The 26,711-nt window shown below is 58.1% G+C and overlaps 2 protein-coding genes across 19 annotated transcripts in view; one reads left to right on the top strand and one right to left on the bottom strand.

The window, feature by feature from the left end:
- The window catches only part of TTLL11 (tubulin tyrosine ligase like 11), a 271,165-nt gene extending 254,471 nt beyond the window's left edge, over positions 1 to 16,694 (top strand). Inside the window, exons 9-10 of the transcript XR_016211618.1 lie at positions 4,959 to 5,359; positions 16,202 to 16,694. The gene's annotated coding sequence lies outside the window, so the exon portion shown is untranslated. The remainder of the gene's footprint in view (positions 1 to 4,958; positions 5,360 to 16,201) is intronic.
- A 1,629-nt stretch (positions 16,695 to 18,323) lies between these two features.
- Positions 18,324 to 26,711, bottom strand: part of DAB2IP (DAB2 interacting protein) — a 170,538-nt gene continuing 162,150 nt past the window's right edge. For 16 of the 18 annotated variants that reach the window (XM_089301863.1, XM_089301869.1, XM_070056281.2 and 13 more), the window contains 4 exons: positions 25,901 to 26,053; positions 24,366 to 24,559; positions 21,102 to 21,189; positions 18,324 to 20,807 (listed from right to left, as the gene is read on the bottom strand). In XM_089301863.1, coding sequence (XP_089157989.1) covers positions 20,640 to 20,807; positions 21,102 to 21,189; positions 24,366 to 24,559; positions 25,901 to 26,053 — 603 coding nt within the window. In that variant the 3' untranslated portion in view covers positions 18,324 to 20,639. The remainder of the gene's footprint in view (positions 20,808 to 21,101; positions 21,190 to 24,365; positions 24,560 to 25,900; positions 26,054 to 26,711) is intronic. The other 2 variants (XM_089301870.1, XM_089301874.1) reach the window with 2 other exon arrangements.

Here is a 26,711-nt window from a genome sequence, read left to right as displayed (position 1 = left end):
GCCTGACCAAATGGTTTTGTGGGCCTTATACGGCCTGAGGGCTCAACATCCAGGATGACAGGTCCCCAGGGCAACCGGAGAGGGAACCTTCCAGAAAACAGAGCAGGTCAACCAGCCTGGGCCCACCTGCCCCCTTCTGGACGCCCCCGGGGCAGCTCCCCTGCCCATCCTTTGACCGCCCATGACCTTGCCCACCACCTTCCTTCCAGCCTCCCCAGGGGCAGCCCCAGGTTCCCTGCTGTGAAGAGCAGGAGCTTTGTCTGCAGGGGCGTGGCCAGAATGGAGCCTGTGAAGGGCCTACACAGGAGATTTAACACAGCTGTTGGCCAGTGCCCTCCTGTGGGCAGAAGCAAGGCCTCCTGGGGACAGGAGCCCCCCCTCCCCAAACAAGCCTCCCAGGGCCTCTGCCCACCCTCCCTAGCTCTGACCTCATCGCGTGTGGTTTGGGCTTCACCATCCCCCGGCCCTCACTCCTCCCCACTCCCTCCCCCTCCCTCCTCCCACAGCCTGGAGCTGGCACTCCACCCGACAGCTTAGGATTTCTCTCCCATTTCATGACTAATGCCCTCTGCCCCTTGGCCCCATCACTAAGGACGGGACCCGCGACACTTGGCACGTGAGCAGCTTGGCACGCGTAGCTCAGAGACGATGACCTTGCCGGTCAGGAAGCTCCCTCCTCTCACCGCCCTGTGCGGTAGCCAAAAACCCACCTCGCCAGGTGGACGTTTTTGCGGGATGGAGGTGAGAGACTTCCCCATGTGCTGGGTTGAATTCCGCCCCACCCCCACCACGTGTCTTCTGTCCCCAGCCACCAAGGAGTCCAACAGGACGGTCCACCCAGTGGCCTCCATCTCCAGAAACCAGAAGTCGTGATTTTGGTGTGACTGGGAGACCACACGCACCCTCGTACACACACACTCACTGATGAGTTCCTTGTTCCTAGCGCTTTGGCTCTGAGTCTCACTTGAGAGCAGAGTGGGGGGGTCTCTGCAGCCCTGGGGCAGCTTAGCCTCACCGGGAGGCTCCTGGGACATACCCCCTCCAACAGGAAAGTGTGTGCTCGGAGTCCAGCTAGGTCTGCCCCGTGCCCCAAGGCCCCTCCGGGACAGTGGCAGCAGCGGGGACATCTTCCCTGCGGTGTCTCTCGCGTCCCAGTGGAAAGCCCACAGGAGGCCCAGTCTGTATGTGCTCTGTGGGGTGGTCATGAACTAGGACCTCTCTCTCTGATCCCATGGGAGGCCAAGGGCTCGATGAGGGGCCGCCCCTCCCCCAGAAGCATCCCCGGAAGTGCCCGTTAGGTCTCAATACACACAACAGACAGAAGCCACCTGGAGCAGCCCCGACAGGGCTCCTGGAAGCCTGAGAGGCCCCACGTGCACAAGGCCTCCCCCCTCCTGCCTCTTAAAAGCCTTTAAGGATGCTTTATTAAATTTTCATGGCGCACGACGTCAAGGGTCTGTGCCTTGGCCCCAGTTGTCTTGGTAACTTCGTAAAATGCAATAATAAAACGAAGCTGAGTGTTGCTAAACGTAGGCTCCTTGTATAAACGGCTGCAAAGTCTGGACAGTCTCCTCTGCTGCATCACTTTCGACAGCAAATCCACTGGGGGTGGGCAAGGCCTTGTTCATGTGGCCGGCCGGCGAGACAAGGGCACCTTTTAATTTTTTCTCCCACAGTGCTTCATGCTCGCCGGTGAGCATGACCTCAAGGATGGTGAGATCCTGGGTGGGGAGGCAGAGGGGGCCGTTTGGAGAATTTTCCAGCCCTTGATCTGCTGGGGGTGGGGGGCATCTCTGCTAGGGAGGGAGGGACTTGTCCCGAGAGTGTGGCCACCTGCCACAGACACCTGCCTTAGGAGAGGGGGCGGCCCCCGGCAGCTCTGGGTGTGAAGCCGTGACTGTGTGATTCAAGACTCAGCAGGTGTGCATGGCAGGTGTCACTCGCATGGGGGAGGCTCCAGGCAGGGCTCCCCACCCCCACCCCAAGGACTGAACTGCCGTGGCTGTCCCTGGTGCTGCCAGTGCCACTGGAAGCCCTGGCCCCTGGCACAGAGGGTCTCACCCCTCCTGGCACCAGCACCAGTCCCCCACCCCCACCCCCACCCCCACCCCAGCGAGGGCAGCATATGTTCACTCCCAGTATTTCTCAGACTCTGGCCCACCCGGTGGGAGTGACAAGCAGATGGTCTTGAGCTAAAAATAAAGTGAGACCCCCAGCTCCCTGGAAGCCACCTCAGTCCAGGGAAGCAGAGAAATGCCAGCGCTCCCCGCCCCCTCCACCCCGCCATGCTTCTCTGGATGCCTTGGAGGGAAACTCTCAGGTCCCATGCGTGCCCCCTGCTCCTAGACCCCCCCCCCGTGTCACACCCACTACCAGGATGTAGCTCGACTCCCCACCGGCTTCAGGGTCACCAACCAACAGAGCCGCATGTGCAGCCATGAAGGCCATGTGCTACCTGGGACGGCGCCGCACCTGGCCTTAAGCTCCCACCCTTTCCGTCTTCCCCAAACGCCCCTTCCTCACGCTTCTCCTCTCCCCCACCCCCACCCCCACCCCCGCCAGGGCCCTCCTCCCTGTGGTCCTGGGCAGCCCTTGCTGGGTGCTCAGCCAGGGGCCACCCTCTCTGCAAGGCCCACCCTGCTCTCGCTCTGGAAGACTGGCTCCCCTCCCCCAGGGTGTCTGGATCCCACCCCCAGCACAGAGGCAGCGCCCAGGACTGTGTGAATGAATGAATGAATAAATGAGTGAGTAAAGGGCAGGCTGAAGGTCGAGACCCGGCTCAGCCCAGAAGGCTGTTCTTCCACACGAATGTCCCTCCCAGCCGTGGGGGTCCACCTGGCCCGTGGGCAGCCCGTGGGTGGCCCATGGGCCTCTGCCCCTTTCAGATTGTACATGAAGACCTCCCAGGGGGCAGGGGCTCTTTCCTCCCCGAATGCCACCCAAGGGTGTCAGAGGAGGACCTGGAGGCACCAAGGCATCTGCCATGGAGCTGTCCCAGGCGGGCGGGACCCAGGGACTCTTCCTGGGCTGCAGCGCTGCCTTCTCGAATGGGGTGGCGGCCACGGCTCTCCTCTCAGCACTGTCACCTGCTGCTCCGCCCACCTCCGCACCACCTTCCCCGTGCATCCCACACCTGCATCCTGGGATACCTGAGCAGGTGCAAGGCCCATGGTGATGCATGCTCTCCCTCCTGGATTCCCAGCCCCTGCTGGCCCCTCGGGTCTCACTCTCGCAGCGCCTCCCTGCGTGCAGAGCCTCTGCAGCGCTCCCTCCCCGCCCTCTGACTTGCCTGGACCTGCTCAGCCGCTGCGCTTTCCCCCATTCAGTAAATACCGAGCACCTGGTGCCAGCACAGCCCAGCGCCTGGTGAGAGGACCCTCAGGCACAACCAGCACACCTGCCTGGAGTCTAGGGGCAGGGAAAGGGGGGAGCCCTGGGGACATGGGGGGCGGGACAGAGGGGCTGAGTGTTTGGCGGCCGACACCATCCGTGCCATGGGTTGTTTTTAAAGATGCTGGCGCTCAAAGTCTGTGCAGCAAACACACATGCACGCACGCACACACACGTACATGCATTTTGAATGTCCCAGCCTCAGGTCAGCTTTTGCAGCGAATGCCTCTACTTAAGTTGATTCCTTTTTAGTTTCTATGACTTAAACACTGCTGAAGAAAAAAATAGGGATTTGTTGTTTCCATTTGTTTGAATGAGCAGTGTAGGTGAACACCTTTCATTTATTTATTTCCACGTGTATGAGGGTGCTTCAAAAGGTTTATAGAGGAGCCGGCGTTGTGGCTCGCTGGGTTAAGCCATGGCCTGTGACACTGGCATCCTGTATGGGCAGCAGTTTGAGTCCTGGCTGCTCCATTTCTGATCCAGCTCTCTGCTATGGCCTGGGAAAAGCAATAGAAGATGGCCCAAGTGTCTAAGCCCCTGCACCCGCGTGGGAGACCCGGAAGAAGCTCCTGGCTCCTGGCTTCAGCCTGGCCCAGCCCAGCTGTTGCAACCATTTGGAGTGTGAACCGGTGGATGGAAGATCTCACTGTCTCTTCCTCTCTTTGTATAACTCTGGTTTTCAAATAAAGAACTCCTTAAAAGGGGGGGGGGGGGCGGAGAAGCTTCGCATTCCATGCATGGCTTTGCATAACGAGCGAGCGTTTCCGCGAACTTCCACAAGATGCTTCATGTGTCTTCTTTCTTGACCCGCCATTTTGTTTTTCTGTTTTCCGACTGGGACGACTGATGGTTCAAGTCTTCAAGTTCTCCTTTATTTGTCTTGGTCCTGGACAGTTCTTCCAGCCAATGATCTAGAAGTGATCACACCCCCTGGGAACACCCTGGGGCTGCGTTTCTCCTCTTCTGATGAGCCTACAGGGGTTCTTCCTGCCTCCTATAACACGGGAGCCCCCTAGGGCTGCCTCTGGGACTTGGGACGCATGGAGCTGGAGCTCCAGGTGCAGATGCATGGTTCCAGAGCACGTGCCCACACACGCTGCACACACGCCTGCGCGTGGGTGTATATTTGCACGGTGTGTGTCGTATGTGCGCAGGCTCGTGTGTATGTACGTGCTTTTGCTTCGTAGCTTAGCTGAAAAGGTCAAGGGGAGAAACCTTCCAGGAGTTCTTGGATCTTGGCGCTGCTATTCCCTAGGCAGGGTGGGTGCAGGAGGTGAGCCCGGGACTTCTCCTTACGCCAGAACCTGAGGGACCAAGCCAAAGCAACCTTGACGTGTGTCAGCAAGATGTGGGCATAGCTCGAAGGGGCTCTGGGTGGCCAAACCTGCGACTGTTTGAGCACAGAAATATTTAAGTAGGGCGATGACTTATAAACCCTTCAGAAGGGGACTTCCGGATAATAATGAGCTCCTGGGGACAAGAGAGAGGCGCGGCTGACAGTGGGCTTGGGGGGTCACCCGAGGCAGTGGGGGTGCTGTTTCTAGAAGATCACCTTTTGTACACAGGCCATCAGTGAAGATTCCGGAATGGCTGCTAACCCCAGGGCACCAGCTTGAGGAGGAAGGATGTTTCTCGGCCTCCCAGTGTCCCCCAGAGCCGGCTCGTTAGTCATGAAGGAGGCGAAGAAACTGCACGCTTTGGCCGCCACGGGAAGAGGTCCCAAACTCCGGCGGGACTTCAACGCCATCAGTTAAGGGCCCTGGGAGGGGAGACTCAAGCCACACGTGGTGAGCGTGCCCGGGGAAGGTAGGGCCTGTGAGAGGATTGGTTATAAAGGCCACGAGAGCCCCGCCCCTCTGCACGCGGCTCGCCACGAAGCCCCGCCTCCCGACCCTGTGCTCCTCCGTGGCTGTGCAGCCACGCCAAGGGGGGCCCGCCCCGTCTCGGATTGTGAACCTCCAAAGCGGTGAGCCAAAAGGAATCTGGTTTGTTTCCTGAGTAGCTCCTCTCAGGTGTTTGTGCGTGCCAGGGCTGGGAATGAGGTCATTTCCCTACCTGCCAATGGGGGAGGGGTTGGAGGCTTGGGAGAGCCGGGGTTGCTGTCGGCTTTGCGTTGCGGGTGATTCTGATGCACGAGGCCAGCTGTGCACGGTAGAGGCCTGCTGCTGCGGTGTCAGAGACGAGGATTCTGTGGGGGACTGGTTACAGGGCACCCTGGCGAGGAGCCTGGCTGGATCGAGTCCCTCTCCTGAGACTATGGGGGAGGCTGAAGTTGAAGCTGTGGACAGCTTTGCTTGGCTGGGGCGCTTTGGAGGCAGCAGAGAGCATTCGGGGCTGCAGCACGGGCATGACTGCTGCCCTTAGAAAAGCTTCTAGTGTTGCCGGCCCCGTGGCTCACTAGGCTAATCCTCCGCCTTGCAGTGCCGGCACACCGGGTTCTAGTCCCAGTCAGGGCGCCGGATTCTGTCCCGGTTGCCCCTCTTCCAGGCCAGCTCTCTGCTGTGGCCTGGGAAGGCAGTGGAGGATGGCCCAAGTGCTTGGGCCCTGCACCCCATGGGAGACCAGGAGAAGCACCTGGCTCCTGCCATCGGATCAGCGCGGTGCGCTGGCCGCGGCGGCCATTGGAGGGTGAACCAACGGCAAAGGAAGACCTTTCTCTCTGTCTCTCTCTCTCACTGTCCACACTGCCTGTCCAAAAAAAAAAAAAAAAAAGCTTCTAGTGAGAGTCAGGAGCCAAAGGGAGCAGAGCAGAAAGATTTAGAAATTTCGCAGCCTGGCCAGGGGACGGGGCAAAGAGAAAGCGTGCTAGAGATGGGTGCGCGCGTGTGTGTGTGGGGGGGGGAACTCCTAGTTACACAAGGAGAGCAGGTAAGGGGGACTGTGTGCTAATGCCAAGACCAGGCAACCAAGCCCCCAAAGGCATATGGGATCTTTGCGGCTCCCCCTGAGTTGCTTCCTGAGACCGCCGCTTGTCCGAGATCCCGGAATCTGTTTCCCCTTCGTCTTCGTCAGCCAGGAAGCGCTTGTGGGCTGACCGCATTTGCTGCCTCCAGTGGCTCAGGTGTGGCTGGTGCTGTCAGTAGCGCTTGGCGCGTGGAGCACGCAGGTGAGATACTGCTTTTGCAGGTGTGTGGCGTGTTAAGAGCTAGCGGGCCCCTGGTGGCTTCCACCAAGGTCTCAAAGGAAAGCCTGGGAGGCCAGGCAGAGCTGTGCTGCAGGGCTGGGGTCCCTGATGGGCGATACGTGGTGGAAACCCCAGAAGGGGAGCAGCAGGGTGAGTTGTGAGCAGGTGCCGGGGGAGCCTGGGGATGCTACCAAGCTGCTGCGTGTGCAGAGGCCAACAAAACCTTGTGGGTGAGGAGGCCTCCATCTAGGTTTCAAAGGTTTGTCTTGGACAATGAGGGAGGAGGGAGTTTCAGAGCTGAGACTGCAACCTGCCTCCAGCAGAGCTATGGGGGTGGTCCTGCCCAAGCCAGCGGGAGCCCTGCCCCCACCGCCCAAGGACGCTGAACAGGGAGCTTCAGGATCCAACGCCGCCCTGCTGAGTTTTGGTCTTGCCGGGGGCTGATGGATCCTTCCTGTTTTCCTTGCCTCCCCTTCCGCAACGGAACTGCATGCCCTGCGCCTGTCCTGCCGTCCCATCTTGGGAGTGTATCACCTGGATTTTTACAGGTTCGCCGCTGGAGTTTGATTTGAGTCTTGGATGAGGCCGAGGACTCGTGAGCTGATGCTGGAATGAGTCAAGACTCTGAAGCGATTGTGTGTGGGGAGGACTTGCATTTCGGGGAGCCGGGGGCGGAATGACGTGGTTGGAACGTTTGGCTCCCTGAGTCGGTGGTCCTGGGAGGGTAGAGACTTGATCCAATCTTGGTGCTCAGGAGGTGAGCCTGGCAGAAGGGCCTCAGGTCACTGGGGGCGTGGCCTCAGCAAGAAGCTTGGTTATAAAAGCTGATTTGGGTCCCGCCTCTCTCTCTGCATCCTGCCTCCCCATGTGATCCTTCCTCCCCACCAGCTGTTCCTGTTCTACCCAACCAGTGGGGACCTCGGATCTTCGACTGTGAGCCTCCAAAACCATGAGCCGGAGTAAATATTTCCTTCCCAAGTAGCTTCCCTCACGTATTTGCTGGCTGACTAATACAGTCCAGCAGTTCCACAGTGAGACATCGGACAGCTCCCTCATTGGGTGATCAAACAACAGATGGACGTCTTGGGCTGGCTGTGTTGCCCTGAGACAGATCCCGGGTGGTCTGTGCACTGTTATGGCCAAGAATGGAAAACCAGAAGCTGACACAAGGAGACGTCAGACAGAAGTGAATTTTTATTTCTATTTTTTAAAAAAGCACCTGGGCTGGGGGGAGGGGGTAGAGAGGATGTGGTTGGTTGCATTCTTCCAAGATGCCAATGCCATAAAAGACCAAGAAAAGCGATGGGCACGTTCCAGATAAGAGGCTAAGGTGACAAGGTGACGTGAGAACTAAATGCAATCCCTGACTCTCTCCTGGGCCCCATATGGGGGTGGGGTGTAGAAGGACATGACAGGTTCAGCTGAGAAAACCGGAACTTGAATGTCAAAGTAGAGGAAAGCAGCAGCGCTCGAGTGACTGAACCCCACTGAGGTTAAGTAAGAGACGATCTCTGCTCTTGCTAAAAACACTTCTGACGCCTTTACGGGTAGAGGGCCATGATAGTATGAGCGGTCTTTAGTAAATTCATGGAAAATATATTATGAAAAAAACTATGCATGGAGTTAAAATTTTTTTTAAAGATTTATTTATTGGAGAGGCAGGGTTACAGAGAGAGGGAGAGAGAGAGAGGTCGGTCGGTCTTCCATTTGCTGGTTCACTCCCCAAATGGCTGCAATGGCCAGAGCGGGGCCAGGCAGAAGCCAGGAGCCAGGAGCTTCTTCCCAGACTCCTACATGGGTGCAGGAGCCCAAGCACTTGGGCCATCCTCCACTGCCTTCCCATGTCATAAGCTCAGAGCTGGATTGCAAGAGGAGCAGCCGGGGCTCAAACCAGTGCCCATATGGGACGCCGGCACCACAGGCAGAGTCTTAAACTACTATGCCACAGCACCGGTCCCAGAGTACAAAATTTTTTTTTCACCAAAATATAAACTTACCCGATTTTCCCATGAACTTAAACAATGAGTCACACATCCAGGGAAAGAGCATGAGAGTGCACCCCCACCTTTGGTTCACTCCCTAAATGCCCAGGACAGCCAGCACTGAGGTTGGCAGGGAACTCCATCAGGTGTCACACGGCTCTTAGGAACCCAGTCCCTGGAGCCATCGCCTCTAGCCCCCCAGGTGTGCGGGAGCAGGAAGCTGGAGGCAGGTCTTGAACCCAGGTGTCCTGTGGGCATTTTAACTGGAGTCTCAACTGCAAGGCCACGCGTCCACCCCCAGGGACTTTTTGAAGTGCCCTTGTATGTATCTTCAAGGAGAAGTAAAACAATTATGTGTGCACAGGTGGTGGGACGGGGAAAGAGAAAGGCTGCAAATGGGATAAAAGTGTTACTAGGAGGGCCGGTGCTGGGGTGCAGCAGGTAAAGCCACCACCTGTGATGCCAGCAGCCCATATGGGCGACAGTTTGTGACCCAGCTGCTCCACTTCTGATCCAGCTCCCTGCTAATGCTCCTGGGAAAGCAGCAGAAGATGGCTCAAGTGCTTGGACCTCTGCACCCACATGGGAGACTGGGATGAAGCTCTGGGCTTTAGCCTGGCTCAGCTCTGGCCATTGCAGCAATTTAGGGAGTGAACTAGTGGATGGAAGCGCTTTCTGTCTCTACTTCTCTCTCTGTAACTCTTTCTTTCAAAGAAATAAATTTTTTGATGATTTGTTTATTTGAGAGGCAGAGAAAGGTCTTCCATCGCTGATTCACTCCCCAAATGGCAGCAATGGCCAGAGCTGTGCCGATCCAAAGCCAGGATTCAGGAGCTTCTTCCAGGTCTCTCAGGTGGGCACAGGGACCCAAGGACTTGGGCCATCCTCTACTGCTTTCCCAGGCCATAGCAGAGAGCTGGATGGGAAGTGGAGCAGCTGAGACTCTGACTGACGCCCATATGGGATGCCGACTCTCAAGCGGCAGCCCCATAAATTTTTGTTGTTGTTGTTAAAGATTTATTTATTTGAAAGGCAGAGTTACATAGAGAAGGAGAGGTAGAGAGAGAGGGAGAGGGAGAGGGAGAGGGAGAGAGAGGTCTTCCATCTGCAGGTTCACTCCCCAGATGGCTGTAACGGAGCTGTGCCAATCCAAAGCGAGGACCCAAGAGCTTCTTCTGGGTCTGCCACGTGGGTGCAGGGGCCCAAGGAGTTGGCTGGGAACTCCATCCGGGTCTCTCACATGGCTCTTAGGAAACCATCACCTGAACTATCTTCTGCTTTCCCAGGCCATAGCAGAGAGCTGGATCAGAAGTGGAGCAGCCGGGACTCGAACTGGCGCCCCTATGGGATGCCGGCTCTGCAAGCATCAGCTTACCCACTAAACCACAGTGCCAGCCCCCATTTTTTTTAAAGTGTTACTAGGGATTCTGAGTAAAAGGCACATGGATGTTCCTTGTACTGTTGCTTTTAGCAGTTTAGCTATAAGCTTGAAATTATTTCCGTAGCAAGAGTTAAAAATAAAACTTGGGGGGTGAGTGTTGTGTCACAGCAGGCTAAGCCGCCAAGCTGAGATACATCCCATAGCAGAGCGCCAGTTCGAGCCCCGGCACCTCTGCCTCGGACCCGGCTTCCTGCTAGTGCATCCTGTACAAGTGCTTGACCCCTGCCACCCACGTGGGAGACCCAGATGAGGTTCCTGGCTCCTGTCTTTAGCCCGGCCCCACCCCGGTTTATGCGGACATTTGGGGAATTGACCATCATATTGAAAACCAGCCTCCCTCTCTCCCTCTCTTCCCCCCCCACCCTGCCTTTCTTCCTCTCTCTCTTCCCCCTCCCTCCCTGCCTCTCTCCCTCTGCCTTTCAAATGCAGGAAAATAAATAAATGAACTTATTTAAAAATTTCAAAACCCAGAGCTTGACATTTTAGTGTGCAAGTATAATCATTAAAAAAGGAATGAAAGAACAGTGGGAAAAATGACATCTGTAATGAAGCTGTGTCTGCAGTGTACAGCCAAACATGAAACGCAAACTGCTAGTGTGCTGTGTGATCCCATTTTGCCTTAAAAATATTAGTTTGCATGTGGAGGAATAAAGTGTGTCAGAAACCTTGATAAACTCTGACAAACATATCCGGAGAGTCAGATTTAACCTCATGTAGTTATGGTTTTATTGATTTATTGTCCTTATTTTAAACTTGGTGCTTATGGGCCTATATTCCTGTGCTTCCTTCTTTTTTTTTTTTTTTTTTTTTTTTGGACAGGCAGAGTTAGAGAGACAGAGAGAAAGGTCTTCCTTCCATTGGTTCATCCCACAAATGGCTGCTATGGCCGGCTCTGTTCCAATCTGAAGCCAGGAGCCAGGTGCTTCCTCCTGGTCTCCCATGCGGGTGCAGGGCCCTAGGACCTGGGCCATCCTCCACTACCTTCCCGGGCCACAGCAGAGAGCTGGACTATAAGAGGAGCAACCGGGACAGAATCTGGTGCCCCAACCGGGACTAGAACCCGTGGTGCTGGCGCCGCACGTGGAGGATTAGCCTAGTGAGCCGCGGCGCTGGCCCCTGTGCTTTCTTAAGATTTATTATCTATTTGAAAGGCAGACTTAACAAAGGGTGATATTTTTCTGTCCGCTGGTTCACTCCCCAAGTGGCCATACTGGCTCAAGCTAGGAGCCTGGAACTCCATCCATGTCTCCCGTGTAGGTGGCAGGGGCCCAAGCTGCTTTCCCAGGCCACAGCAGAGAGCTGGATCAGAAGTGGAGCAGCTGGGACTCGAACCAGTGCCCATATGGGATGCCGGCACTGCAGGCGGCGGCTTTACCTGACATGTACACCACGTGGCTGGTCCCTGGGCTTTCTGTTGTTTTTAAAGCAGGTTTCGGGGAACTTGAAAAGGGCTTCAAAATAGGAAGCATTGCTGGGTCTCCTGACCCCAGCCTCGCCCCGTACCATCCAGGGAAGCTGCTGGGCACAGGTGGCTCTGCCCATGGCCACACAGGTCGGCTGCGTCCGGCGCGGTGCCCATGATCATGGCTCTGCCCACGGAGCTTTGTGTCTGTAAATTTTTCTCAGCATATGTGATTGCCTATAGAAGTGTGGTTCTCTGAAGACAGCTGTGACAACTGGCTGGCTCCCTCGCATTAATTGATGAGCTTAAAAAGCACTAAACATATGTTCCTTTTATATTTCTGTGACAGTCAAGGTTTTACCATTAAAAAAAAAAAGTAGCCTTTCACATAAGCATTTGTACTTTTATCATCAAGGATAAAATCTGAGACTTTTTTTTTTTAAAGATTTGTTTATTTGAAAGGCAGAGTTAGAAATATTCCACCTGTTGGTTCATTCTCCAAATGGCCACAACAGCCAGGGCTAGGCCAGGCCGAAGCCAGGAGCTTCTTCTGAGACTCCCACATGGGTGCAGGGGCCCAAGCATTTGGGCCATCTTCTGCTTTCCCAGGCACATTAGCAGGGAGCTGGATCAGAAGTGGAGCAGCCGGGGCTCGAACCAGTGCCCCTATGGGATGCTGGCATCACAAGCAGTAGCTTTATCTGCTATACCACAGCACCAGCCCCCTAATCTAGAAGCTTTTTAAAAAGAAAAGTATTCCTAGGGCCAGTGCTGTAGCACAGTAGGTTAATCCTCCACCTGTGATGCCTGCATCCCATATGGGCGCTGGTTTGAGCCCTGGCTGCTCCACTTCTGATCCAGCTCTGCTATGGCCTGGGAAAGCAGTAGAAGATGGCCCAAGTGCCTGGGCCCCTGCACCCATGTGGGAGACCCAGAGGAAGCTCCTGGCTCCTGGCTTTGGATCAGTGCAGCTCCGGCCGTTGCGGCCAACTGGGGAGTGAACCAGCAGATGGAAGACCTCTCTCTCCGTCTTTCCATCTCTCTGTAACTCTGCCTCTCAAATAAATAAATACAATCTTGAAAATAAATTCTTGGGGTCTCCAGAGGCCCTCTGAGTCAGAATTCCTGGGGAGGCCCCCACCTCTGCCTGTCATTTGGACTCCCCCTGCCTGTCCCCAGCGGGCACAAGGCCAAACTTCACATATCAGCCAAGGGTGGGTACCACCCAGTGTGGGCCTCCAAGGAGCCACCCCAGCCTTCCCTGGCTGGGATCCTGGCCCCCTCACAGCCACTGTACCAAGGTCACTGGCAGGGAGGCCATGGCCAATGTCAGGCCACCATCCTCTGGGAGAGAGCCTATCTCGTTCCTCACCGGCTGGACTGGTCAGCAGGCAAGATATCCTAGCTGCCCTTGTCTTCTGGGTATTTCAGAGACGCAGTGAGTTTCAACTGTTCTGTCGAATACATGAACGTTTTCACACAGTGCGATTGTGCTGTTCGCCAAATATGAAGATTGGGGTCCACGGCCCTGTGGGGTGTACACCGGAGACAGGCGGTCTATGCCGGCTGGAGCCTGAGTGACTGCAGACTGTGTGTACAGCCTCACCGGGTGGCCCCTGGCCACCACCCTCCGCTGCCAGCCCCTCGCTAACAGATGCCAACCGGCGCCCGGGAAGGCATCCTCAAGTCTGTAAACTTACGGGTACTCAGCAGCCTTACAGAATGGAGACCGTTTTCAGCTGATGCCCAAGGAACGTCTAAGAAGACGACACTACCTTTTGCTTCTGTTTCCCAATAATTACGATTTGTTTCCCGCCTCCTTGCATAAAGATGTGCAGCGTCTTCTGTCCAGGTCTTGTTTCTCGCCTTCTGGGGAAGGTCTCCTGTGTGTGGCTCTCCACGATGTTGGGCAGTGGCTGGAGGCAATTTTTTTTAAATGTATTTTTAGTATAAAAGCAAAGGTATGTTCAAAAAACTGGGAAGATACTGATGAGCAGAGAGAAACACACCTTGGCGTATGTCCTTGGTCAGCGTAATTCTGATTTTCAGATTTTGTTAGAAAGTTAATACTGTGGAGCAGCTCAGTGCGCCCAGCCCATCGGGGATGGCAGGAATTGTTTCAATAGTCCTCACAGAAGATTTCACTAGGGTTAGACACTGTCTCATCCCCGTTAAGAAAATGGTTACTTTCAGCAACTTGAAAGGCAGGGTCACACACACACACACACACACACACACACAATCTATCCACTGGCTCCTCCCCAGATGCCTGCAACAACCAGGGCTGGGCCAGGCTGAAGCCAGGAGCTCCATCCAGGTCTCCCACACGGGTGCAGGGGCCCAAGGACCTGAGCCATCGTCTGCTGCCGCCCAGGGTGCATTAGCAGGAAAGCTGATCAGACTCGGAGTGGCGGGAACTTGAAGCAGCGCTCCGATGTGGGATGCGGGGCATTCCAGCAGCGGCCTGACCAGCTGTGCCACAGCACCCGCCCCTCTGCCCCATTTTACAGTAAAGGAAGCTGAGACCGAGAGGTTTGTGCTAAAAACCTCATGATAAACAGCTGCCACTCCGAGTCCAAGCCAAGGTCTCCCTTGTGCCCAGACTCAAGGTCTTACCTGCACCCCACTGTGTCCTGTCCCAGAGCCGCTCCTGCAGCCATGGTTTGAAAGCTAAACTAGAATCCTCCTGGCCATAGAATTGTGTCATCAGCTTTTATACTTAATATATTATTAACATCTTTCACTGCCATTTGTTATTGGGCTACAAATTTAACTGCCACATAGCGTTTCGTTACGTGGATGTGTTTTATTTATTTTTAAATGGCTCCCTATCAAGCCCAGAAATAAAAACTGGTTGTAAAATATTCAAACAATACAGAAGCGCATAAAGTAGGAAGCGCAGGTCCTCGTCCCCCATCCCGCTGGCTCCCCAAAGGAAATGACCATTAACAGTGTGATGTGTTCGCTTCCATAGTTCTTCACGTGACTTCTTACATGCAGTGGAATCTACTTATTCTTTAAAGCAATGGGGCAGGGGTGGCACTGTGGTGCCGTGGGTTAAGCTGCTTGTGACACTGGCACCCGAGTATCAGAGCCGGTCTGTCCTGGCTGCTCTGCTTCCAATCCAGCTCCATGCTAATGAGCCTGGGGAGGCAGCAGTCAAGATGGTCCGAGTGCCTGGGCCCCTGCTACCCATGTGGGAGACCAGGATGGAGTTCCTGGCTCCTGGCTCCAGCCTGGCCCAGACCTGGCTGTGGCAACCAAGCCCTGGGGAATGACCCAGTGATGTCGAGTGGGCACTTGGCCCTGTGAGCATGGAGCTGGGTGTAGATGTGAGTCCGTGGAGAAGGGAGGGTGTGTGACTCCATGGCAACAGCTCCCTGCTGCCCCTAGAAAGGGACATGCTCTTCAATTAGCCCCAGTCCCTACCTGCCCCTGTTGCCTCGCAATGCCGGGTCTGGATGTCACCTGAGGTCGGTCTGCTTCCGTCACTCATTCCTGCCAGGTCACCAAGGCTTCAGGCTTTGTGATGTCTTGTCAGGGAGCACAAATTAAAAACTCCCAGCATAGGGTAGGAGGGAGACAGCCTGGAGCTGTTGTTCTACCCTGGCACCCCAGGGGACTGTATCTTTAATTTTTTTAAAATTTATTTTGACAGGCAGAGTTAGACAATGAGAGAGAGAGACAGAGAGAAAGGTCTTCCTTCCGTTGGTTCACCCCACAAATGGCCGCTATGCTGATCCAAAGCCAGGAGCCAGGTGCTTCTCCTGGTCTCCCATGGGGTGCAGGGCCCAAGCACTTGGGCCATCCTCCACTGCACTCCCGGGCCACAGCAGAGAGCTGGACTGGAAGAGGAGCAACCGGGACAGAATTCGGCGCCCCGACCGGGACTAGAACCCCGGGGTGCCAGCGCCGCAGGCAGAGGATTAGCTTAGTGAGCCGCGGCGGGGGTGGGCACCGGCCAGGACTTTATCTTTAGACTTACCCCTGGCCGCCCATGGATGGCGCAGCCCCCACCGGGTCGGGGTTTTCACAGCCCCACGCCCTGCGGCAGACTGGCTGCTTCCTGGGCTCTGGCAGAGCCGGGGGGGGGGGGGGCTCCTTGGGGGCGGACAGCCCGGGCTGGGCCTCCAGTCGCCTCCTCGTCCTCCTGCTGGCTTGTCTTTCTGCCTGTGTATCTAGATCTCCTCGGACGACCACCTCAGCGGAGGATTCCATCCTGGCTCCTGGGGGCTTTTTTCAGCCGCCAGGAGCTGGCCCTGGAGGCTCCCTTCCACAGCGTCCCGCTCCTGTTTTTCTGTTTTTCTCCGGGGATATGCTGGTGTTTCTGCTTTTTTCTTTGCTCTTCTCTCTCCAATGTTGTCTCTGCATCCTTTCTCCGGTTGCTGATTCGGCCTCTCCCTTCCATGTCACAAGCTGTCCTGGTGTGTGAGTCGGGGGCGGGGCACATGGGGGGGGGGACTACTTTGAGATGCTGATGCAGAGTCAGTTCTTTCTTTGGGGAAGCATTTGGAAATCAGTTGGCCATGTGGGGGGATGGGCACCTGGCTTGGGGCACTCTGTGGGCAGAGGCCATGGTCAAGGGCAGAAGCACACGCGGCCTCTCAGAGCCCTCTGCTTTTGTCTGGGGTCCCCAAGTTCACCCTCCCCAGGCAATCAATGGCCAGCCCCTGCAAGATGAGGGGTCAGGTGGAGGGTATGCGGTCAGGGCCCTGTTGTTGCCAGCCAGGTGCCCTGGGGTTGCCTCATGGAACCGGGGAGGGGGGGGTAAGGGGGGTGGTCCTCAGGCCATTGGTTCATTTCTGGTTGGTCTCTCCCTGGCTCTGAGCCCGCACCCCTTCATCACGTTCTTCCGTCAGTTTCCAGAAGTCTCTGATGTCCTCATCTCTCCTCCCACCGTAACTGTGCCCTTACGGCCCCCTCGCTAATCCCAGGCGATGTGGAGAAACCAGCACACAGCAAGCAGCGCCGCGGCCACGGGACCTCGCGCCCTTGGAAGACGGCCGCCTTTCAAACATCTGGTTCCACTGGCTCAGAATTTTTTAAACTTCCTGAGAGTTGTTTTTTTTAAAACTACACACAAATGACTCATCTCTCCTTTTACGGCTTCAAGGCCCAGCACGTGGCCTGCACCGGAGTTTTGGGCAGCTGGAGCCACCTGTCGGCACACAGCCAAGTTGTGATAGACAAAGGATGTGCCCTAGCTAGGAGCTTGATGTAGCCAGCTTAGCCAACCTGGTAATTCAGATCCTCTAAGCTCTTAATTCCTGCTCCTTGACCTTGTAATAAACTCTTTCGGGGAGGGGAGGGGAATCTCAAATGCAGCTGCTTCTGTCAATTCTTTCCCTTGCATTTCTAGTATTTTTGCTTTCTACTGAATGCTGTTTTATCCAAAAGCGGACGCTTGCAGCTTTTGTATCCTCATGAGAAATGTCTGTCTGTCCCAGTCATCGCTGCTACCTGGACGTGATGCGGTCTCCGCAGAGGGGCGGCGGACCCTGCGCACGGGGGAGACGCACTGGGAGGTCCATGGTCCTGACAATGTGGCAGCGGAGCTGTGGGCGGCCGGGGAAGAGGCCTGGAGCCGTGGGGACCTGGCAGTGCCTTGGGAGGGCCAGGCCATTTGCTGTGTCCCGCAGCAGAGTGCCTGGGCTCAGTTCCAGCTCCCGACTCCAGACCCTGGGAGGCAGCGCTGCAGGCTTGAGTGATTGGGTCCCTGCCACCCACGTGGGATGGAGTCCCCAGCTCCAGCTTCAATCCCAGCCCAGCACTTGGTATTGCAGGCACTGGAGAGCTAGCACGTGTGGGCTCACTCGCTCTCTCTCTAATAACAATGCTGTGAGGAAGGGGAGGAGGCTGGGGTGTAGGAGTGATGAAGGCAGCACAGGGACCAGCCAGGGTCTGCTTGGGAAGGACCAGGCCGTGTCCCCCTGTGGCTGTGGAGGGGCTAAGGCTGGGGCACGGAGAATGCAAATGGACAGGGAACCCCCACAAGGTCCGCAGTGCCCGGGAGTCTGTAGCTCCCCCAGCGGCACCCTCGCTCCTGAGAACGCAGGCAGCTGGGTGGACTCAGAGCTGAGGGGCGTCTCAGACTACGCGGGGGGCGGGGCTCGGGAGACCGTGTGTTCCAGGCTTGCGGGGAGGGTCCAGCAGCTGCGCCAGGACAGCGCGGAGCAAACGACGCTCTGCTGGCAGTGGAGGGGACGGCAGCCAGCTGTGGCCCCCACAGCGCTGACCGGACACAGGTGGGGGACACCCTCACCGGAAAGGCCAGGGCGCCGGGTGGGAGGGTACGTCAGGCAGGCTGCAGGCCAGCGACGGTGGCCGGGGGCAGCCCTGCTCTGGCCCATGGCTCCGCTGTGCCCCCTCCTGCTGGCTGTAGGGAACAGACGCACACTAGGTCTACTCTTGGGAAGCCCAAATCCCCAGCTAGAGCCAGAGGCACGTGATCTCTTGACCGGACACACCCACACCCCTGCTGCTGGGGGATCCCCAGCTGGTGTCTGCAGGAGTCAGTCTGTCCGTGTGTTTGCATAAGGAGTGACTGCACTGAGCGCCAGGAACTGAGGCGCAGTGAGGCTGGGCGGGACCGGGCGGGAGCCAGGGCCACCCGGCCCAGGGTGCAGGCACAGCGCAAGGGTCTGGCTCTGCAGGGCTCACCAGGAGCTTTCCGGGGGGGGGGGGGGGGGGCGGGGGTTAAAGCATGAGAAAGGTCGGTGCGGCTCAGCGGGGGCTGGCTGGCTGGCGGCGACCCCCGGGAGGCGGCTTCAGTGAGAGGGGGCCGCTTCCTGCACAGCCTGGCAGGAGCTGGCGTCTGAAAACCTCACTTCTAAGCACATCCGAGCCAGGGGAGGCCTTGGGGAGATCACCCTGAGCTCACCGAGGCTGGGTCCCCCGGTGGAGTCCATCAGCCCCCCAGGGATTGGGGGTCCCCTCTGGAAAATCCCCCAAGACACCAGTGAATGGAGAGGCAAGCCGGGCTTAAAATAGCTAAATAAATCTTTAATATTTCTAATTGCAAATGTACAGAAATTGCACAGCCACCGAGTCTTAGAACACAACACCTTTCTCTGTACATTATTACACGGTCGAGTCGCAGCCAGGGCTCCCGCTGCGACTCCGGCGTTTGCATTGGTTTCTTTTCACATACTTACAAAAGGGGTAGGGGCTGGGGGCGGCTAGCTGGCCCGAGTGAGTAGAAAAGAGGGGCTGCTGCCCTGGACGGTCCGGCCCCCCCAGGGCCCAGGCAGCAGGGGCGCCCTCGCCCCCTTGCGGGCAGTCTGAAGGAGTCGTCACTTTGAAGTGTGGCAGTTCCCCTCGCCCTGGACGTGAGCAGAACACATCGGGCGTCTGTGAGCGGGGAGGGCACAGCCTGCTCCAGACTCGAGTCTGGGTGCTGGTGACCAGGGGCCTGAGCCGGGACCGCTGGCCATCGCGGCACCTGCCGCAGGCAGGCTCTCGTCCGTGGGGCCGTGGGTTCTCTCTAGCCTTGGGCAGGAGCCCCCCGTGTACAGGCCCGGTCGGGGTACCCCCTCCCAGCCACGGGTAGGGGGCACTTAGCCCCCAGACCTCCTCCTCCTGCCCAACGCTGTCGTCTGGATTACAAAAATCACACAGAGACCAGCGGGAGAGCAGCAGTCCCGGCAGCACCAGGGACTATGTACAACTCTTGGGTGAAGTAGTTACATTACAGTCAAACACCAAGAACATTTACAAAAATCGTCAGACTTGCAGTTAAGATAAAAATCTGTGAAGTCTGTACACTTTTACAGTTTTTGCACAGGTGAGTAAGGCTCTCGGCCTGAGAGCTCACAGCCCGCCCCCGTGCGCTCCTGCCCGTATTGCTAAGAGGTGCTCAGTCGGAGCCCGAGGCAGCGGCAGGGGAGGGGGGGGAGGAGGCAGGGCTCCCTGGGCCGAGGAGGACACCCCTGAAGCCAGGCCCTGCCTGCGTGGCCACCCTGGTCTGAACCGTGCAGGGGCGGGAGCAGAGCCTCAGCCCACTCCCCTCCCCACTTCTCCTTCCTGCAGCCCGCGACCCCTGGTGGCGCAGCCCTCTCCACCAGCATCTAGTCTACAACTCTTCCCCAGGGCAAGGCCCGGGAGGAGGTGCGGCGCTGGCACCCCTTCCTGGTGGGGATTCTGGCGCGTTGCAGCCGCAGGGGCACAGGTGGCACCTCCCAGCTCGCCCGGCCCTGGCTCTGCGGCCTGGGCAGAGACCCTCGCTCCTGCCCTAGGAGACCGGGGACAGGGGCCGAGAGAGACCCACCCTCCTGCCCATCTAGGTCCCGCTAGGGGAAGGGCAGATAAGCTACAGAACAGCCCAGAGCTGAGGAAAACCGGCCCCAGCGCTGGGGTGCCCCTCCCCTGGCTGCAGCGCCGGGGTCCGTGGCGGGGGCCGGGAGGGTGAGGAGGCGGCGGCCGCACGCGGGGCCGGTGCAGGCCGCTGCTGTCTCGGAGAGGGAGCAAGTCTAACATCCGCCAGGGCCGCTATTTCCCATGCAGTGCGCACGCTCAATTTAAAAGGCCCCAGTGTTCCAGCAAGCGAGCAAGCGGGCTTTTGTTTAATGCATACTGTGAAAGGAAAGAAAGTCACAGTTATCCACCTTCCCAGGGCCCAGCAATCCGAGGGAAGGCCGGCTTTCCTGCTCAGGGCCACTCCCAGCTGGCCACGGGCCCAGGAGAAGGCAGGTACAGAGCACAGCGCCCTCGGCCAGCTCCACCCAGATCTTTGGCATCTGGGAGCCCCAGGGCATCAGCCCGGGCCCAAGTGGCAGGGGAGGGGGTGCCTGGACCCTTCCCACAGGTACCAGAGCCAGGAAGAAAAAGCCACTGGCTCTGTGTGGCAGTGCAAGAGGGGGGAGGGGGGCGCCACACCCCTCGGTGCCTCGGAGCCGGCCAGGGCCCCCGACAGGCTGCATGCAGGGGCCGGTGCTGCCAGGAAGTCCTGCCTCTGGGGCCTGCCTGCCAGCCGCCCCGCAGGTCCCAGGTCCCACAGGGCAGGGCCTGGCTGCCATGGAGTCCTGTGCTCCAGCCCTTGGGTCGTGCCCTCCCCGACGAGGGCGTGGGGGTACGTGCACTGGGCCAGGCCAGGAGGAAAAGGTGATACACGCCACGTTCAGGAACCAACACGCAGGTTTGTGGCAGGCCCCTGCCCCCACCAGGCTGCCCAAGCCCCCGCGTGCAGTCTCTCTTCTGCCCGCACCCAACACGCTCCTCGGGCCTCCCGCCGTGTCCGTCTCTGCGGCCCCGGGCCGAGACCCTGCCCTGGCCGCACGGTGCCCCCCTCCAGGGGGCAGGTTAACAATTGCTGCTGTTTCGGAACTCGCCGTTCTCAGTGATCTGCAATTTGGTGGGGTTGGTGGGGGAGATGCCGTTACGGGCCTGCATGCTGTACCTCTCTTTCAGCTGCGTCAGGGCGCTCATGAGGCGGGCATTGGCGGCGTCCAGGGAGGCGATGCGCTTCTCCTGCGGGGGGTGGGGTGCGGGGTCAAGAAGGGTCACAGGCCCGGGGAAGGCTCCAGGCTGGCCAGGAAGCCCCACACTGTGGCCCTGGTACCAGCCTGGTACAGCCCCCAGTCTGGAAGCCACGGCTCGGAATAGGAGCGCCACTCTGGTCGGTACCCTTGGCCGAAGCCAATACCCACCCCTTTCCCAGACTCTCCTAGCGAGCTCGTGGTCCACAGAGGCCACAGGGTGGTGCTGTTCTCGCCCTCCTCAGCCTCTGCCCCGAGGAATTGGGGCGTGCAGGGCCTCCGATACCTGGGCATCGATGATCTTCTGCTTGGAGTCGACTGCAGCCTGCATCTCCGCGTGGTCCTTCTTCAGCTCCTCCTCCACCGACATCAACCTGCAACCGCACACGGCCAAGGTCAGGCTGGCAGAGGCCCCGCCCTGCCCACGGAGGTTGTGCATGCAGGGATGAGCACTCGGTACCGAGAGCAGTCTAGTTCTTGCCCTCCAGGGGTTCCGCAGGCAGCACCGGCGCCCTGCACAGCTGTGGCTGCGCTGACCCCGACGGCGGGCAGCTCGGGGTCTGTCCCCAGCTGCTTGTTCCCGGCAGCCTCAGCAAAGTGACCGTGGGCCTCTCCTGTGCCTCTGAGGACTGCGTCTGCCTGTCCATCACAAACCACCCAGGAGGGAAGAGTCTAGAAACACGGGCAGCAGGAGGCTCCCTAGAGGATGTGTCTCCCCTCCATCCAGCAGAGGAGGGAACTGGGTCTGGTGGCCTCACCGTGTCCCAGAAAGAAGCCCGAAAGTACTCAGAAAACAGCACCTCATTGTAAAATATGCACCATCCACATCCAACCCGAGATCACCAAGTACACACAGGAGAAGGAAAACGAAACCCACGTCCACAGACAAGGTCATTGAGATAATTCTTATAAACACGTTCTACATGTTCAAGAAGACAAAGGATGACCATGATGAGAAGAAAAAAGGATTTAAACCAGAATAGCAGTGGAAATACTGGGTACAATAAATAGATCAGATGTTGATAAAATGGGTAGCAAACCTGGAGACATAGCAATAGAACTGATCTAAAAGAAAAACAAGGAAGAGAGCATCAGCGAGATGTGGGAGAACACAGAGCAGCTTAACCTGTGTGACGGGAGCTGCAGAAAGAAACAGGAGAGGCAGGACTCCACGCCTGCAACGCCAAGAAGCCACACAAAACACATCAGAATCAGGCTGGGGGGCCGGCGCTGTGGCACAGGGGGTAAAGCCGCTGCCTGCAGTGCCGGTGTCCCATACGGGTGCGGGTTCGAGTGCTGGCTGCTCCACTTCTGCTGTTCCACTTCAGCTGCTCCAGCTCTCTGCTGTGGCCTGGGAGAGCAGTGGAAGATGGCCCAAGTCCTTGGGCCCTGCACCACGTGGGAGACCCGGGGAAGCTCCTGGCCCTGGCCATTTTGTGGCCAACTGGGGAGTAAACCAGGGATGGAAGACCTGTTTCTTCCTCTGATTTTCAAGTAAAAAAAAATTTATTTAAAAAGCTGGTGACAACCTTTGATGATAAGAGAGATCTTAAAAACACCCAGAGGAAAGCCACATTAAGTACAGGGGCCTGGAAATAATAGGGGTCCCAGCCTCTCCGGCCTGAGGGCCAGTCAGCCCGAGGCACAGCTGTTCCCATGGACGGGCAAGCTACACGAGCAGTTCTGCCTCACTTACTATCGGCCCCTGCACTGAAAGTTTCCCAACCCCGGCCTATAGCAGGGGAGCGACATAACCAGTAAGCCAATTAAGGAGAGTAAATCAAAGCATGAAAACAGTCCAAACTAAGGCAGGAAAAAGAGAATGGATGATGTAAATACCAAGATGATATAAACACCATCGTATCAATAATTACATTAAATGTAAATGGTATAAACGCCCCAGTTAAAAGGCAGAGCCTAATAGACCAGATGAAAAGCAGGAACCATAAACAAGGGCACTTCATAGCTACAGCCAGGTGCAGGGATCTGATTGGCAACCTGGCCCCAAAATGAGGGTTGCAAGAGATGGGTCATGAGGACGTGCCTTTATCAGAGAGACCTGAGAGAGGCTGCTCACCCCTTCTACCAGTGAGAACAGCAACGAGGCGAAGTCCACTAAGCAGAAAGCTCTCAACTAGCACCTTGGTCTCGAACTTCCTGGCCTCCAGAACTTAATACAAGCAATAAATTTTTTGTTATAACAGCCTGAAGGGCTAGACCGTGAGTGAAAAGTGTAAGAATGGAAGAAGCTATAATGCACTCACACTAATCAAAGAAAGTCGGGGTAGCTCTATAAGATAAGGTAGGTTTCAGAGCGAGGAAAGGTGATTTTATAGTGATAAGAAGATCAGTTCAACAGTGTTTGACAATCCTAAATGTGTACGTACCGAGGACCGTCTGGCGTACACAGAGCAACTGACAAATCCCTAATTATTAGACTCTTCAACATCCTTTTCTCAGTAACTGGGAGAAGTGCAGACAAGCAGATACGGAAGCTCCGTCAGCCAACCTGACTCGATGCTTACACGAGGGGAACACTGGGAACGGTTAGCAGAACCAAGTGTTGAGCGTGCACCTCTCAGAGAACGGACGCAAAGGGGAGGTGGTTGGGCTGAAGAGCGTCTCTGTTCTCGGAACCACACACGCGAGACAAGCCAAGGCACAGCGGAAGGTTTTGCATCACCACGATTCTGCTCCTGTTAACCATTGTACCACACACAAAACCACAAGTAAATGAGGCAAACAACAGGAGCAGAGAAACAGGTGGTCGACACAGGAGAAATCAGACGAAACAGGAAGCCAGGTGGGGAACCTTCCTGGCCCCTGCACACCTGCTTAATCTGTCCAGAGGTCAAGGTCTTAGGCTGAGCAGACAGACCAGCTGTACAGCCGAAGTCTCTCCTCCCGTGCCTGGCTGAAAAAGCACAGGGAAGCCTACGCCAGGGCCAGGGCCAGGGCCAGAACCTGGTGGGCTGGCCTGGATGCCACATCTATCTACAGATGCTGATCTACACCCACCCGAGGGAAGGGAGAGAGAGAGAAGAGACAGGACCTAGTCGACACAGAACCAACCGCCCCCACCCTGGAAACCCTCCCGGTATAACCCAGGCAGTTGGCCCCACATACCCCTCTGCTGCCCCATCCAGACAGCCCCCTGCCATGGCTCCCACCCTCGGTGGCTGCCACCCTGCCACCTCCGCATTGACTCTCGGCACAAATCCAGGGCTGATCTGCCCCCACCCCCGCCCCCTTCACCTAGGGAACATGACTGACATTCCCCCTGCTCCTGCCCCGAATCAGGTCTTCGGTGTCTTCCCTGGCACCCCCAACTCAGCCCCTGAACACCCCCAAGACAACGTGACACCTGCAGGTCCCCTGGGCGCTGGCCTGGGAGGGCCCAGCTTTCCCCATGTTTGCATCCTCCCCGCACGCCGGGCCCCCTCCCTCCTCCAGTCCGGAGTGCACGAGGCCTCCCTGCGGGACCGTCCCCGCCCGCCCTGCTCTGCCCCCCAAGGCCGTGTGTGGGGCCCTGGCAGCAGGGCCACCTCACCTGCTGATGATGCCCTTCATCTGGATGTCCTTGTCCTCCTGCTGCCTGCGCAGCCGCTCCTCGCCCTCCTCCAGCCGCGCCTGGTACTCCAGCACCAGCTTCTGCGTCGTCTCCTCCTGGCACTTGAACAGGGTCTCGTACTCCTCCAGCTTCTTGGTGGAGATGCGCAGCTTGTCCTGCAGCACCGCGAGGTCCTGCCGGGAGGGCACGTGCCACAGCACAGCCTCGTCAGCCCGAGGGGGAGTGGGAGGCAGCCCACCCCCTTCACGGAGCCCAGCCGGCGGGGGAGTCAGGCCTTGGTCTCTCCAAGCTCCCAGCCTGACCTGTGCGGCTGGGAGGGCAATGAAGACTCGAACACACCCTTGAGAGTCAGGGTTTAACTGGGGCCTTGAACGTGGTAACAAAGGGCAGAAACCCCCTGGACAGTGTCCTGAGGGCAGAGGGCTCTGTGGGAGGGGAAACTGAGGCCCAGATGAGGTGACCCGGTCCCACGGCAGTGACCGACCAGAGGAGTAGGATCCTAGGCTCCCAGCCTCTATTTGGCTCTAAGGCCAGGGTGGTGGCAGTGGCACAGGGACACAGGAAGAGGCAGAGAGAGTCAAAGGCAAGGTGCTTGGGGCTCTCTGTGTCTGACTCAGGCCTCAGCCTCACGAGAGAGGGGCAGGTGAAACAGTGAGGGAACAGCGCCCAGGAGTCGCGTGCACTGCACCGAGGGGCCAGACGCCGTGAGGACGCGGGGGCGAGGGAGGAACGGGGCCTGGGTGGGCCAGGCCTCCTCCTTCCTCAGCAGACTCTGCTCTGGGAGCCCTGAGCGCTGTGCCCCGGCCCTGTCCGCGGTACCATGGTGCAAGCAGGTGATGCAGCAGGCCGAGGGTGGTGGGGGGAGGCGGAATGCGGCATGGAGATGGGCCTCGCCCGAGGCGGGGGAGGGGAGCTGGCCACCCTGACCCCTACCCATGCCTGCTGGGGAGGCTGCCATGGGCCCTCTGAGGCCCAGAGAGAGCAAGGGCACCCAGGTGGGGGGGAGTGCTGCCTTGCTGGATCTCTGCACCAGGTGGAGACAAGAACAAGCCCCGGATGTAGGGCAGCTGCCAGCACAGCTGGGAGGCCCAGGTGCCTGCGGCCCCACCGGGCACCAGATGTGTGTGGCAAGGGTGGCAGTGGGGGCTTTCAGAACCGGGTTCCTTCCTCGGGGAGGAAGAAGATGGGATCCCAATGGCAATGTGAGCCCACCCCTCGCCCTGGGAACTCTCTTTCCCAGGCCCTGCTGGAGAGGGGAGCAGAGAAGAGCCTTGGGCAGGCACCCTCGGAAGCTTGGCTGCGTCAGCCTGGTCACCAGGTCCTGAAGCTGGGATCCAGCACAACCCCCAGGGACTCCGCTATGCAGCCTGCACAGGGGCCTCAGCACTGAGGCTTCCCTCCAAAGTCCACTCGCTGCTGGCCTCATCCTCACGGGGCACAGGGGAGACAGGGGACTGGGCACTGAAGACGAGCTGCAGCCCCGCCCGGCCCACCCTGCCCGGGGCCAGCTTTACCTTTTCTGCTTGGCTGAGCTCTTCCTTACTCCTTAGCCTATCCCTGTGGGGGGGGTCTGGGCCCAGGCCCTCGTCTTCTAACAACTGCGCGTTCATGGTCAAGAGCCAAGCGGCCGTGCGGTCCAGGGCATTGGGGCTCACGGGTGAAGGGCCCTACAACAAAACACAGCCATGAGGGGCTGCAGGGAGGTGCAAAACGGAGACAGGGAGTGGCCCAGAGTGAGCCCTGGGGACAGGGGCTCAGAGGCCCGGTGGAAGAGGGGCCTGCAGCTGACCGGCACCTTCCCAGGGACAGCCACCTCCGGGCAGCCAGAGGCAGCCCTGGCCCCGGAGGCCTCCTGGGCACTGTGCTCGTGCAGCCCCCGCCAGGGGCAGGCTGGGCTGAAAGCCCGCCTCCTGCCCGCAGGCCCCCCGACAGGGATTCTCCATACTCCCGCAGCTGAGAGGCCCGCTCGGCCTGTGTAAGTGTTTTGGGAAGGGCACTAAGGGAACCAGGGTGAGGCCAGGTCACCCCCTACCCTGGGCTCAGGCTGTCAAAGGCTTGGGAGCTGCGATGGATGCTCCCTTGCCAGCCTGTCCCCAGGGGAGTGGGCAGAGGGGCCCGGCATTCCCTAAGGCCATGGTGCCACTGGTTCCTGGGACTCAGCAAGAGCCCATGGTACAGGGGAGGGGCGGTGCACGTGGCAGGCCCATGGTGGGTGGGAGGCGGCGTCACACAGCATGGGATGGCAGCCGCGGGTGGAGGTGGGATGACGGCGAGGAGCAGCACGGCGTGGGGTGTGACGGCCCCTGGGGCCCGAGAGCCCTGCCC

The sequence above is a fragment of the Oryctolagus cuniculus genome, chromosome 1 (genome assembly GCF_051225735.1).
Source record: "Oryctolagus cuniculus isolate XC-2025 breed Fujian yellow rabbit chromosome 1, ASM5122573v1, whole genome shotgun sequence".
Taxonomy (NCBI): domain Eukaryota; kingdom Metazoa; phylum Chordata; class Mammalia; order Lagomorpha; family Leporidae; genus Oryctolagus; species Oryctolagus cuniculus.
The sequence above is the reverse complement of the archived record's forward strand: the minus strand, read 5'-3'. Positions and strand labels throughout refer to the sequence as shown.